The sequence below is a fragment of the Bos mutus genome, chromosome 10 (genome assembly GCF_027580195.1).
Source record: "Bos mutus isolate GX-2022 chromosome 10, NWIPB_WYAK_1.1, whole genome shotgun sequence".
Taxonomy (NCBI): Eukaryota; Metazoa; Chordata; class Mammalia; order Artiodactyla; family Bovidae; genus Bos; species Bos mutus.
In genome coordinates, this window is record NC_091626.1 from 79,477,975 (window position 1) to 79,492,324 (window position 14,350).

The following is a 14,350-nucleotide window of genomic DNA, read 5'->3' on the forward strand; positions in this document are numbered from 1 at the left end:
ACTATGTGCCACAAACTGCCTAGGAAACTTAGAGAATTTGTAGGGAATATACATCCCCTGACAATTCAGATTCTGTAAGTGATCATCATTTTCAAGAAAAGAAACTGCTGGGCTCTGCTAACTGGCCTGGCCCCTCCCCTCTGAGTCTACCCTTTATTGTTTAGGAAACCCTAATCTTTCTTTAGGATAGAATGGGCCTTGCCACTGAGGGAGGTTATTGTCAAAGAGAAGTAATGATGTCTTTTTGCTAAAATGAGTTTAAGACAGAAACACAGGTTTAAAAAAAAAAAAATCACTTGGGCATACCTTTCCTCAAACCATGAATGTTCACTGTTGTTTGCATCTTCATGGAGGTGATCAGGATGGATGTACTTCTAGAAAAGGTGAGCCTGTGGCTCATCGCAGGCCCGTGGAGAGAGAACAGTTGGGACTCTTGAAGGTACTTCCCATGGCACTCTGTACATAATAGTGTATTTTCTCTGTGCCCCTCCACTAGCAAGCTTGAGGGGAGAGAACCAGTCTTACTCATGTTTAAAACTTCGCCCCGCCCCTGAAAATTGTGCTTTGTGAATTAAATGTGCTAGGAAAGCAATAATGTCCTATATGACAAGATACTGGTCACGTTTCCTTTCTTAGTCTGATAAAAGGATGGAAAGTAGTTATTGCTTCACCGTGGGCCACAATCTGAGTCTATAAACCTAAGAATATCCTGGGAGAACTCAAAATCTGGGGCTCACGCTCTCCTCACCCTCCCAAGGATGCTATTTATGCTTTCTCTTCCTTTCACCAGCCTCACAGTCATTTTCCTGAAGGGCACAGGCCGAATCCCTCGGATGCCGTCTCTGAGATTGCATAATGTGAGCTGAGAGGCCAGCCCCAGCCTCCCATGATTCTGTGTTCCAGACATACTCAAACCTTAGACACAAGCCTCCTGGTTAGAGCAAGTGAAACTACACTGGCCTACCTCCGTTGTTTGTTAAAAACAACAACAACAACAAAACTACACTTCTGGAAAAATCAGGGCAACTTCTGAATGAGAGTCACTACTTTTATCAATACTTTTCTGTGACATATCTTTGAGATACATATGATTTCAATTCTGCATTCCTATAAGAGAATAAACTAGCCAACTAAAAATTATATGGTTAGAGTTTTGGCTACCATTTTATTGTTCATATTAGGATTTAAAAAAAAAAAAAACAGTAAAATGGTAGCTACAAATGCTTCCTCAGAAGTGATCTTAGCTCAAGGTTTGGTGATAGTAAAAAGGACCTCTCTTCAGAGAAAGGCTCATTTTGAGATTTATGTATATTATTATTAGAAAATAATGGTGTATGTTGTCACGCCATGTTTCCCCAATTCTGAAAGGTACAGTGGTCAGCATGATGCTAACCAAGATGCTTGATCCTCTCTCCAGTTCACTTGAGTAAGTGAACTTTAGTTTTCTAACCAAAGTATCTAATACTGTCTTTCCTTCGGTCGTTAAAGCTTTTTTCCTCGTTCCAGGTTCTTCCTCATGTATTTGATTAACAAAGATGAGACAGAGCACACGGGACAGGTGAGAAATATCCAACAGAATCACACCCCTGTGTTAGGGCTTCCCCTTCCTAAGTCAAAACTCGGTAGAGAAATGACCCCATCCGTCTCTTCTGTGCATTTCCCCACTGCTTCCTGCATGATTATACCATCTCTTTGTAAATTTCAAAGTCAAATTTTAAGGCAACTCCCATCTGTTTCAAAAGGCCCCCTGGTTATCCTTCCCAGCACACACTGGCGTTTGCTAAGCCCTTAGGGTTGCTGCTTCTGAGTCGAATAACTGGAGGTGGGGAGAACGTTAACAGAGAAAAAGACAATGTGAAGCGGAGTGGGCGGTGCAGCAAAGAGCAGGCGCCTCAGAGTAAAACAGTGGGAGAGACAGCACAAGGAAGACAACGACCTCCTATGTGGGTGACTCAGGGACGCAAAGGGGTGGGTGTGACAGAGTGTGCGTCAGAGGGATTCTGTGACTAAGTATGAACAAGAAACAAAGGCAGAGAACAGGAGGAAAAGGTAGGTTACCAAATATTCAAACGTTACTGGCTTTGTAGGAAAACGTCATGGCTCAGACACTTAAAGGCAACTGGCATCCGTATCTAGCCTCAGCTCTCCTGGCCCTGGCCTCAGTGGGCACTCGGCGCGCTCTCATCATACATTCTGCCTCCTCCCAATTACAAATGATGTGGAATCAACTCACTGCTAAATCTTTAAGTATTTTTAGTGGCAATCATTGAGTTGGTTTCACTGGGGGTTTTTTGTTGGGGATGGTGGAGGGGAGGTGGTGGTCAGGAGAAGGGAGAAATGACTTCTTGCTCCCAAAATAGCCTGGGGGTGGGGTGGTGGCTGGGAATAGAGCAAGAAAGAATGTGCCAGTTGGGGCCTCATACTTATCCACATCAGTATTCCCAAAGGGAGACACAGAGATGGAAAATAAATTGCGTTTCAGCTTACTGTGGTTGGTTCTCACTATTTCAGGAATCTTATGTCTGGAAGATGTACCAAGAAAGGTGCTGGGATTTCTTCCCAGCTGGTGACTGCTTCCGGAAACAATACGAAGATCAGCTTGGATAAATGGGAATGAAAGAAGCCTCCACCATATTCTGGATGGTCAATAAAATCCTTCTCTTACAATTCTGCAACACACTGGAAAAGTGACATTTCCTAAAGGCCTCCCGTACAAGGAAGAGTTCATTACACATTTGTGATATTTTGGAATTGACTTGGCTTTTTGTACCTAATGGACTTACACTGTGGGAGATGACCTGTCAAAATGTTAAAAGGATGGCACAGCATCAAGGAAGCTCTAGTGGACAGTCTTCACGTTTTTCAGTTCTAACTAGTATGTTGGGATGACACCACGGAGGGAAGGGCTGGAGATGTAGGGTTTTAGATGCATAATACCTGGAATTTTAAACATGTGAATGCCATGTGACAGTAGCCCACTAGTGATTCATGGTCTGAGCTACAAAAAAAAAAAAAAAAAACCATTTTAACTGCAGTCTAATTTTTCCCATGGTACTTGCTAGTGAATGTATCCAGAATCAGCTTGAAAAGCTTTAAGCAGTTAAATAGAAAAAAAAAAAAAAAAAACAAGAAACCACCACTTTGTCGACACTGAAATATCGATTAAGTGCCTTAAAAACCTCTTTAGATATAGCTATGCAAGTTTTTTATGTTTATGTTCAAGATGGACAGTTCCATTAATCAGTTGTGTTGATCTTTTACTTTATGAAACTGCACTTGAAAAGTTATTCATTTTTTTTTTCAGTAACAGCTTACCAATTGCTGTTATTAGAAGTACTGTACTGAAAATTCAAAAAAAAAATCTCAACCTTAAGCCAAATTGAGCAATGCTTTATGGTCCCTTGTAAGTAGTGGAGCTGCTCTATTTAGGTGAATCTCCTTAAGTAACATGAAGTGCCCACTGCAATAAAGTCATACACACCACTCCACGGCTTGGCCTCTTGTAATGAACCACCTTCTGGCTGATTCCCAACCACCCTGTGACTGCAGGGAAAGGGACATGGGAGTAACAAATAGCACACAGCTCCCCACACAAGAAAGAAAGAAAGAAAATCTACAGACCAGTGTTTATTTTGGCCAAATGCATGCCTGGTTGCTTAGCTCTCTTCTCTTCATCAGCAGCACCTGCTATGCTGTAAACACAGAGAGGAAGAAACTGGAAACAAGGGCCGAAACATCTCTTGCCCTTAAGACATCTATTCAGTTACTAAAGCCAGAGAACAAATGTAGCGAGCCTCTTAAACGTCTACTTCAGATGTTGTTGAACATGGAGGAAGGCGTCTACTGTGCTAAGCGTGATGGCCACATGGGCTTGGGGTCATGCTTGTAAACCAGCTGTTCTAGGACAGCCTTGGGCCTGCGCACCCTTACAAGGCAACCAAAATTGGCTTCAGGCAGTTTTCATTTTCTTTTCCCTCTCTCTCTTTCCCTTTCTTTCCTTGTCATTAGGAAATCATGCTGTCCAACCAGTCTTCAAGCTCTTCCTCGGTAACATTTCTGGATATACTTGGTTGCCCCGAGGTCACGTTCTTTTCTTCCAACACAAATGGGTTTGCAGGTTCTAAGAAAATAAACGCAATGTTAACAACTTAATGTTAGTCTCAGAATTGAGGGTTAATGCTTCCCTGGGGTTTGATCCATGCTAGAAATCAGCCAAGTTGTTACTTTGCTCCTGATAAGAGGAAACATTGTCATTGTGCCTACTCCCTAAGAAGATCCAATAATACCTAAACACGTTCATAAATGGGGTAGATTTGCTCTTCTATTTATTTGGTGAATCTCACAGTTCATGAGGTTTTTTTTTTTTTTTTTCTTTTTAAAGACCAATAGCTCTGTTTCCTTTTTACTAAGCAGTGATCCTGGAAAGCCATCAGAGGGTCCTAAGGGCAGTGTATGGACGGGGCAGTCACTAGGCCTCTCCCTGTCAGATGGGCCACCATCTCACAGAACGGGCATGTGAGGAACTCTCCTCCTTTTTAAACAAAAGCAGAACAGCAAGCGAGAAGCACACAGACTTGGTCCACAGGCCTGTTCAGACAGTCGATTAAAAGGTCTGCTGCTGCACAGCTGAGGCCACAAGGCTCTAAATGCCTTTTATAGCATGAGTTCCATTTGTAGCCCCAGGTTTAAGATTGCAATCAGGCAGGTAGCAGCTTTGGAAGGCCAGTATTATCGAGTGAGAACGATGTCAGAAAGGTCAGCTCAGGGGGAAGCGGAGATGTGAGCACAGAAATAGATGTCAGTGAACGAGGCCAGATCGATGGCAGACACCGATGAGGATGTGTGGGGATGTGAAGCTATTCTCAGAAAAACACCAGAATCAAGAAGATGGGTGGGAAATAAAATAAAAACCGTACCTGCTGCTGCTTGGACCAGGTCCCCCCTTTTCTCAGATTCCAGGTCCTGAGCTGTCTGGTCTGATAAGATGTCACCTCCCTCTTTCACAGGCGCGTCTAAATTAAGCAGCAGATCTAGCTCTTCTTCCAAATGATCTGCTGCCAACTGCAGCAGGGAAGTGGGGTTCTGAGAACCCTTGGAAGGACCCGATCCTGGGCCGTCTTTACCCGGGTACACGGGGAAGCCAGTGGTGGTGGATTTCATCTCAGAGAGGGACCCCTTTCCTCCAGGCCCCGAGGGCCCCTTTAGCTGCATCCCTAGTCCCTTGCCATCGTTATTTCTCTTTGGTTTCACCTGAGGGAGCTCTAAAGGAAGGGCAGTCTGAAAGAGAAACACAATATCTGAGTTAAAACTGTGAGTCCTGCCCTATTTGCTTAAGCAGGAACTAAAGCAGAGGAAGCCATCAGACTTTGTGGAGTAGGAAATTCAGTTCAGACAGGAAGGTCACGAAGTTTCTCCATCCAGGTTTGTCCCAGCACCCCTTCTAATTAATACGGGTAAATGTGGGACACCTCCCCGCTATGTCCACCTCAGCCTTGTGCTAACCAGATTAGAGCTGAAATCAAAAGGCCCATGCGTTCCCATCACTGGCCTGAGATCAGACAGAGCCACAGGTCTATGTGAATACACACTTACGCCTGTGACGAGGCAGACATCTGTAAAAGGCATGGAGGAGTAATAAGTAAATCAGATCTGCTCATCGTACTAAAATGCACAAATACAGAGGTGAAGGGACACATTCACTAAAAAAAAATAACGTTACTAGTGGTCATTCAGAGAAGGCGATGGTACCCCACTCCAGTACTCTTGCCTGGAGAATCCCATGGACGGAGGAGCCTGGTAGGCTGCAGTCCATGGGGTCGCTAGGAGTAGGACACGACTGAGCGACTTCACTTTCACTTTTCACTTTGATGCACTGGAGAAGGAAATGGCAACCCACTCCAGTGTTCTTGCCTGGAGAATCCCAGGGACGGGGGAGCCTGGTAGGCTACCATCTATGGGATCACACAGAGTTGGACACGACTGAAGTGACTTAGGATAGCATAGCATAGCAGTCATTCATGACTAAAAATTGCCAGACACTAAAGAAAACATTCTATCTGATTACATTTGTAAAAACTCCCCATACAGACAAAACTAACTCTTGTCAAAATAGTGGTTTTAGGAAAGTACTGCCTTGGGTCAGGGCTGGGTGCGGTGGGGGTGGTTCTGGGCAGGGGCAATATTCTGTTTCTTGATCTAGATGGTGATTCCATGGTTATAAAGATTTACATGTGCACTTTTCTACATGTTGGAATTTAAGAGAGTTAGACCCTCCCCTCAGGTGACTGTAATGTAGAAGACGACTGAGAACCATAGTTCCGGAGGGAAGACTGGGGTGACCAGCCTGGCAGCAGTCAGGTAGGTTCAAAAGGAGGTTCAGCTGCTCTTGGAGCCACTGTTCCCTTACTCGTACATTTAAGCATCCTGAGCAGATCCAGTCTGCTAATAACTCCTCAGGGCTTTTGAGACAGTACAGCCTCACACATGAACTTGAACACTCACCCAGCACTGTCAGTAGGCAGGGTGAAGCTGGGATGTGGGCCCCGGTTCTAATCTTGTGATCACTTAGATGGTCTGGACTGGCTGTCCAGCATGGTTTTTGTCTGTTCACTCCCCAGGTAAGTAAGATACAGACACAGTTGAGAATAACTGCTCTGCATAACGGGGGAGGGATGGTATTTTAATTTCAAAGTTCCTGTAATTACTTTATATCTTTCCTCTTCAGGCGTGCCATCCTTCACTTTGGATTTCTCATAACACTTCACCCCGTTTCTCTCCTCAGTCCTGGGGTCCCCATCACCTTCACCCCAATGAGGTCCTGTTAACCATCCCTCATTGTGTGGGACCAAACCAAGCATGTCCAAACTCTAACCATCACTGGACACCCAGAGGAAAAGTGACACTTACCCTGTCATTAAGACAAGCCCACACATTCTGAAAGAAGCCCCAGGTGATTCCAAATGCCAGCCTTTCTACTTCTCAGCCCCGAACTGTCCCCCAGCCCTGAATCCTACTTGCCCTAAATCTGAGGCAAGTTAAGTGCCACAGAAACAGCAACTGGATGCGAGCCAGTTCATGGTGATGTTTAAGCTTGGCATCATATTCATCTGTAGAACAAAACTGATCATTTTAGTTGCTTGCATTCTATTTAGTACTGCCCAGGGTTTCACTTAAAAAAAAAAAAAAAATCCAGTCAAGTCTCAAAGAAATTTCAAAGTTCCTTCTGGTTTAACTGTTGGACGCTTCCTCTCTTATCCCATTCAGTGGCTCCTCTTACCTACCTTACACTGGTTGTAACCCCCAGATTTATATTTCTAGTCCTTAATTCTGAACTATAAATTTCTACATTCAAATTACTATTATTTTCACTTTGAAATCTCAGAACAAACTCATACTCTGTCCAAGCCTCACTGATACTAGCCACCACTGGGTCGCACAAGCTGGAACACCCAGAAGAATTCTCTGCCTGCTCCTGCTCCATCACCAGCATTTCACCAAGTCCTATTAATTTTACTTTTATAGTTCAGTTCTTGGTAAAGTGCAGTTCCCCACCATTGCTGGTACAGGCTACAGTATTACTCACCTGAACCATGCAAGAGCCACTTAATTTGCCTCTCCTCATCTATTCTACTCTTGCATGGGTGTGCATATGCAGACTTCCCCATACACACACTCACCCCAATCCCACATCTTCTCTCCATTCTGCCGCCAGAATGTTCTTTGTTATTGTTGTCATTATTACTAGCACTGCTATTACAGATCTGATTGGGTTACCCTTCTTTAAATCTCAACTCAAATGTTCCTATACTTTGGCTCTCAGTTTATCTGTAACTTCTTCAGAAAAGTCATTCCTACATCATACAGGTTCATTATTACAAACTCTCATAGCACATAGTGCTTATCCTTCACAAACTTAGTGCAATTTGATAACTGGATTAATGCCCATCTTTCCTGACAGATTAAGCTCCATGAGGGCAAGAACCATGTCTGTCTATTCACCACTGTAATCTGAGTGCCTAACACAGAGCCTGACACATAAACATTTTGGGTACAACACAAGCCAGACTCTGTACTTTGACATTTCATTCGATTCCATTACATTTTATCCTTTAAAATGTTCCAAATATATCAATAAAACAGGATAAAAACTTTGAAAAGTATTTCATTCTCCCTCAAAACTACAAAATTCTATCTGATACAAAACCCTCAGCCTGTTGAAAGGAAAAGCTGATTCTGAGACATCCTACAGGGAGATACTTTTCAGTTTTCTTCTTCTGCCCTAATTTACACCAGCCTCAAGATGTCATCAGGGTTCTTACCTGAACCAATTCAGCAGCAACATTGAGTCGGAGTGAGAGAGGCAATTCTTGAAGGGCTCGAACCAATGACTCACAGTCCACATAAAATGCTGAATTCTACAGAAAAGAGAAATTGATCAATCAAGATGATTACATATGACCTTTCAGAAATAAAAGGGCACAAGACGCTAGTAGTAACTGTAAATAAATCATCCATTACTTTTAGCTGGGAGTGACCCAATCATAAATCATATGGTTCTAATTTCTATCATCTCTGCATGAAGATAAGCAAAACCAAAACCACCTTCTTGAGCCACAGCTCAGGTGGTCAGAGTAGCAGCAGGGTAGCAATCACTCGAATCAAAGACTCTATGGTATGGGAATTCCTCAGTGGCCCAATAGTTAGGACTCTGTGCTTCCACTGGATGGGGGACGGTATGGGTTCGATCCCTGGTCAGGAAACTAAGATCCTACAGGCTGCGCTGCATGGCCAAAGGGAAAAAAAAGACTGCATGGTAATCTGGAAACTGTGGACATTCTTGGAATTACAGAGAAAATTCAAAGCATTTAATGAAACATAACTGGACACCTCCTCCATATTCAGATGGCTGGCCTTTGGGAGAGCAGTGGAGAGCTGTCTCGACAGTGACTTGGGGCTGACGGCACAGCCAGAGGAGTCCATGTGCGTACACTTCTCTTCCAACCAGAAATCAGGGGATGGAAACTTACCCTCCAGCTGGCAGCTCTACGTGTGAGGCCAACACTAAAACTCCCTGGGACTCCATTCCCATTCACAGGCGCAAAGTCCCTTCCAGGCAATGCCTTCACAGATTGACTGTATTTGAGAAGGCATTCCAGATTATCTCATGACCCCTAACAGCTGCTTCTAGGTACCCTGGCCATCCAAGAGAAGGGAAAAACTAAAAGGTGGGTGAAATCACCACATTAAGAGTCAGATACCACCAACCATCTCATCCACCAAGGACTGTCACAGGTCTAGGTAGAACTGTGCCTTCTGCTGTGATCACGGACTTCAAGTCAGAGAAAACCCAGGGGTCATGGAGTCTCAAATCCACTATAAGGATGTCTTGGGTAGATGCATTTATGATGACTGGAGGTAGGGAGTCATTCCTGGTATTCTCAAGTAGAGCCCCAGCACTAAATCCAGACCCACTCAAACTCCTGAGCCTCACAACAGAAGTACACAGCGATCGAAAAATGCAATATGGCTTTTCAGCTGCCCTTTTGAAACTTTCTGAAGATGGCTAGCTCTTAGGGGAGCAATGCCGGCAGCAGCAGATGTGGCCCCTTGCCCTAGGGGAAAAAAAAAAAAAAACTTACATCTAAAAATAGAGTATTTAGGGAACAGGATGGAGGAAAACAAAGCTCTGGCAGGAGAGCAGGAAATTCAGTACACACACGCCCTGCCTTGGTCCTGCACTCAGCACACCCAAGGCTTCATGAGGGCCAGCACGGCCAGCCTTTGTTTTGAAGTTTGAAGAAAATCTCTCAGACCACTAGAAAAATGTGATCCTGAATGTGTAACACACGAGTAAATCGCCTCATTACAAAATGGAAATCTCACCCTTCCCACTGTATAGACCCCCTGCTCCCTCCACCATGCCTGCCAACTACTCAGAGCTGCCAACCACTCTCAGGTCTCAAGAGGAGGGCCTCTGAGACGTGCTGCGGTCCAGCCACAAGTGCTCAAACTTCCTCCCCACTTTCACATCAGGTGCAACACACTACGAGGTATGCTGTTAACAAGGAAGTCTGTGAGATGTGAGGAACGGCCAGGCTGTGCCTGTGTGCTGAGTCCTGAATGACGGACCTTTGGCTGCTCCCACCCCCATGTCTCTAATTCCTACCCCCCATCCAAGGCCCAGGTGACAAGGTGCTGTCACCATAAGGCCCTCACGACACTTCAGCCCAGCACAGTGGTTTCTGCTGGTCTCCCTGTAGAAGTCCCAGAGCCTAGAACCTGCCCTCATCATACACCACTGTGTAAGACTTTCCCTCTTTTGGTCACCACTTTGTCTTCTAAAGAGCTAAAGCTGAATGCCTTCGACATAAAGGGAGCTGTAGTGAATTCCTTGTAACAGTAAAGTGTGAATTTGAAGACAGGTTTGACTGGAATAACCACCATGAGTTAGCTTTTTTTTTGCTCCATGTTGTAAAGTAGTTGGTGGGTTAACTGTGCCTGGAGTGCCTGGCTTCCACACCTACCTGGCCAACTCTATACCCATTCTCAGTTGGAGCGTGTGTGATGCCTGGCTGCCTGGTGCCTCCTCTTCTGCAGACCTGGATGCTGGGAGGGCACAGCGAGCTAAAACTCCACTTACAGCCTCTAGTCAGACCATTATACCTTCCTCGGTAGCTACAGAACTCATCGTCCACATGTGGGGACTCAAGGCCCCTTTACAGCGGAAGTGCCCAAATCAAGCAATACTTAGGAGTAAGCTGGGGTGCCTTCCATGTACAGAGTCCCATCCAGAACTGCACTCTTGCGGGGAACTGAGGGAGGGCATATACGCCATTAGGAGCCACGTGTTCAGGAACCACCACATGTCACCCAGTGCTTGCTGGTGCTTGAGGAAGCTCTATGGAATAAACAAGTCACTAGTCAACAGAACTGAAAAGTAAAATGAAAAGAAAAAAAAAAAGCCTCAGATGATTTTTAAAAAATAATGGGCCTATTTTTTCACCCTACAAAGTTCTCCTCCCACCTCACATTCCCTCCTCCCATGTTCCCCCACTGTCCAAAGAACAGGTCTGAAAACGTCACTCAGGGATCCAAGGGACCAACTCCCCTGAAGAAATGGGGCCAGCGTGGCTGAAGCAGGGACCCTGACTGCCAGGCCGCATCCCCTTCACCCTGCACGTGAGCCACAGACTTGTGAAGGCCGGTCACAGCCACGGTGCTGGGCGCTCTCCTGTTAGGGGCTTCACCAGGACCCGCTGTCAGCTCTACTTCCTCATGTCCCCAGCAGCACTGGGGACAGGGAAGCACATGAGGGACAGACAGACAGATATTGGATAGACAGACAGGTAAGGAGGTAGACAGATATCGGGTAGACAGACAGACAGGTAGGTAGGTAGACGGACAGATAGGTAGAAGATAGATATATAGACAGATTCTCCTCTTCTTTTTCTCTCTCAAGTAAGCAAAAATAAAGAGAACCAAATGAGGAGTGAAGTGGGACATATAGCAGTTCTGATGGCGAAGTGATGAATTCGGTTTGGGACGTGTCAACTCAACACACTCATGGTCAAGACTGCCTTCTTCTGCTCCATCAGCTGTCACTGCTCACCTCGTCGTCGTGCTCAGAGCCTCAGAGCCCCTGTGAATCTTTCTTGTCCTTATGTCTCCTGTCTGGCCCATGACATATTCTCCCTCGTCCTCCACGCAGTCTCATCCATCAGGGAACTGTCTTCCCTGCCACGGCCCCATGCTGTCAGCCCACATCCCCTCCCGTTAGCCAGCACAATATCCTCCCACTGCTTTTCCTCCTCCAACCTCTGACCTCTTCAGTCCCTCCTTCCCAAAACTGTGGAGGTCCAATCTAGCCATTTCCATTTTCTTGCTAAACAATACTCTTGTGAACAAGTAACAGTAGGAATAAAGGCTAATTTTGAGTGTTTCCCATGTGTCAGGAACTGCACAGAAGAACTTTTATTTATAACCCAATCTAATCCTCATGACAACTCTGAGTTATACTTAATGATTAGTTCCATTTTACAGATGAGAACTAGGATTTACACTCAGGATTGTGTCTCTAAAGGCTATGCTCTTACCCACACGCTAAACTGCCCCCAGATGAAAATGAAAACCCAACTGCTGGTACTAAGTGGCCTAGACCTACCCTGGAAGCCTCCTCTTCTGAGAATACCACAGTGGGAGCTGTGCTCCCAACTCTGACCACAGCCTGGTCTTTCAGATCTCATCATTCTCCTGTTGTTCCCCAGAGAGGACCCACCAGAACCATACTTATCCACCAAGGCCCATTCAAATGGTCTTCATCCCATGCTCCTACTCTCAATCACTACCAGTCCAAAGCAGATTTCTCCCACCAAGGCAATGGCACCCCACTCCAGTACTCTTGCCTGGAAAATCCCATGGATGGAGGAGCCTAGAAGGCTGCAGTCCATGGGGTCGCTAAGAGTCGGACATGACTGAGCGACTTCACTTGCACTTTTCACTCTCATGCATTGGAGAAGGAAATGGCAACCCACTCCAGTGTTCTTGCCTGGAGAATCCCAGGGATGGGGGGGCCTGGTGGACTGCTGTCTATAGGGTCACACAGAGTCGGACACGACTGAAGTGACTTAGCAGTAGCAACAGTAGCATTATACCAATTATCTTATGTTGCATTCTTTTTCATTTATCATCTAAATATTTACTGATCATCTACCACATGTCATCTACCACTATGTTATAAGGCAAGGGGCCTAGGGTGGTGAACAAGCATGAGCTTTGTCTCATTCATCTTTGAATAAGGGGCAACTAATAAAACATAATAAATAACAAGTGCTCAGTGTTTTGATGAATGAAGAACCTTAGAATCATCTGAAAATCTTAAGATAACTCAAATGTTCTCTTTTAGCCAACATGGTTCAAAGGAGTTGAAATGAGAACCATTTGGCTTTCACTCAATTCTTCCGTTAATCTGTTTTTAACTTGTCCTACAACTCTAAACCATACTCAGTTCAGTTCAGTTCAGTCACTCAGTCGTGTCCGACTCTTTGCAATCCCATGAATCACAGCACGCCAGGCCTCCCTGTCCATCACCAACTCCTGGAGTTCACCCAAACTCATGTCCATCAAGTCCGTGATGCCATCCAACCATCTCATCCTCTGTCGTCCCCTTCTCCTCCTGCCCTCAATCTTTCCCAGCATCAGGGTCTTTTCAAATGAGTCAGCTCTTCGCATCAGGTGGCCAAAGTATTGGAGTTTCAGCTTCAACATCAGTCCTTCCAATGAACACCCAGGACTGATCTCCTTTAGGATGGACTGGTTGGATCTCCTTGCAGTCCAAGGGACTCTCAAGGGTCTTCTCCAACACCACAGTTCAAAAGCATCAATTCTTCAGCGCTCAGCTTTCTTTATAGCCCAACTCTTGCATCCATACATGATCACTGGAAAAACCATAGCCTTGACTAGACGGACCTTTGTTGACAAAGTAACGTCTCTGCTCAGGTACATCCCAAACAGACTCAAGAAAAACAAATATTTCTAATTTCCAACTTTTTTCTATGTTGTAATACATACTCTTTGTAAAGTGACAGGCAGTTATTTTACAAGTCACTTCCCTCGCCTCTGTCTTTCTGAAAAGTCAATGTCCATCCCAAACAACTGAACATAACACCAGTCCACCTGGGAGTGCAAGCCGCCTACTGTGTGTGTACTGAGCTGACAGCAGAATGGGGAGGAAGGGACCACCCCTCCCCAGCAGGTCTGTGGCTCGGTCTCCTGTCTGAAGCTGTGGGCGGACGGTCTGATCACTGTGTCAGACAGTATGCTCTAGCCCTGGGGTTGGGGAGCATATGCCAAACCACCACTCATTCATTCTCTGTGCATTTTTACAGGGTGAGAATACCTGTCATCTCTCATATGAAAAGAATCAGTGAAATCCTGCTTGGAGAATCATCAAAACTCCTTTGGGAAGAAAATATGGCAGGAATACAAAGAAAGTGTGTGGGTTTTATGGATTCATTGAAAGACTATGATACTTGTTCTTATTTTATAGTTTTCTGCTCCTAATTATAGATAAAAGAGTTATTTAAAACTACGAAGTTAAGGATTCTCTTCAGTTCAGTTCAGCTCAGTCGCTCAGTTGTGTCTGACTCTTTTGACCCCATGAATCGCAGCACGCCAGGCCTCCCTGTCCATAATACCAAAAACAGTGTGGGAGAAAAAAACTGAATTCTCAACTGATTCTAAGAGGAATTTTCACACAAAGGGAAAAGTGGAAGGCCAAACAGTAAGGTAATCCACTCAAAATCATAACCATAATCTTTGGCCCTGCAACCCAATCTGTATGAACTATAGTCAC

General features: G+C 45.0%; 2 protein-coding genes across 2 annotated transcripts in view; one reads left to right on the forward strand and one right to left on the reverse strand.

Moving 5' to 3' along the window:
- Positions 1-3,481, forward strand: part of RYR3 (ryanodine receptor 3) — a 457,031-nt gene extending 453,550 nt beyond the window's left edge. Inside the window, 2 exon segments of the mRNA XM_070378270.1 lie at positions 1,507-1,558; positions 2,512-3,481. Coding sequence (XP_070234371.1) covers positions 1,507-1,558; positions 2,512-2,607 — 148 coding nt within the window. The 3' untranslated portion in view covers positions 2,608-3,481.
- A 494-nt stretch (positions 3,482-3,975) lies between these two features.
- Positions 3,976-14,350, reverse strand: part of AVEN (apoptosis and caspase activation inhibitor) — a 198,244-nt gene continuing 187,869 nt past the window's right edge. The window contains exons 4-6 of the mRNA XM_070378269.1: positions 8,319-8,414; positions 4,917-5,277; positions 3,976-4,120 (exon numbers count right to left, since the gene is read on the reverse strand). Of these exons, the coding sequence (XP_070234370.1) occupies positions 4,005-4,120; positions 4,917-5,277; positions 8,319-8,414 (573 nt within the window). The 3' untranslated portion in view covers positions 3,976-4,004. The remainder of the gene's footprint in view (positions 4,121-4,916; positions 5,278-8,318; positions 8,415-14,350) is intronic.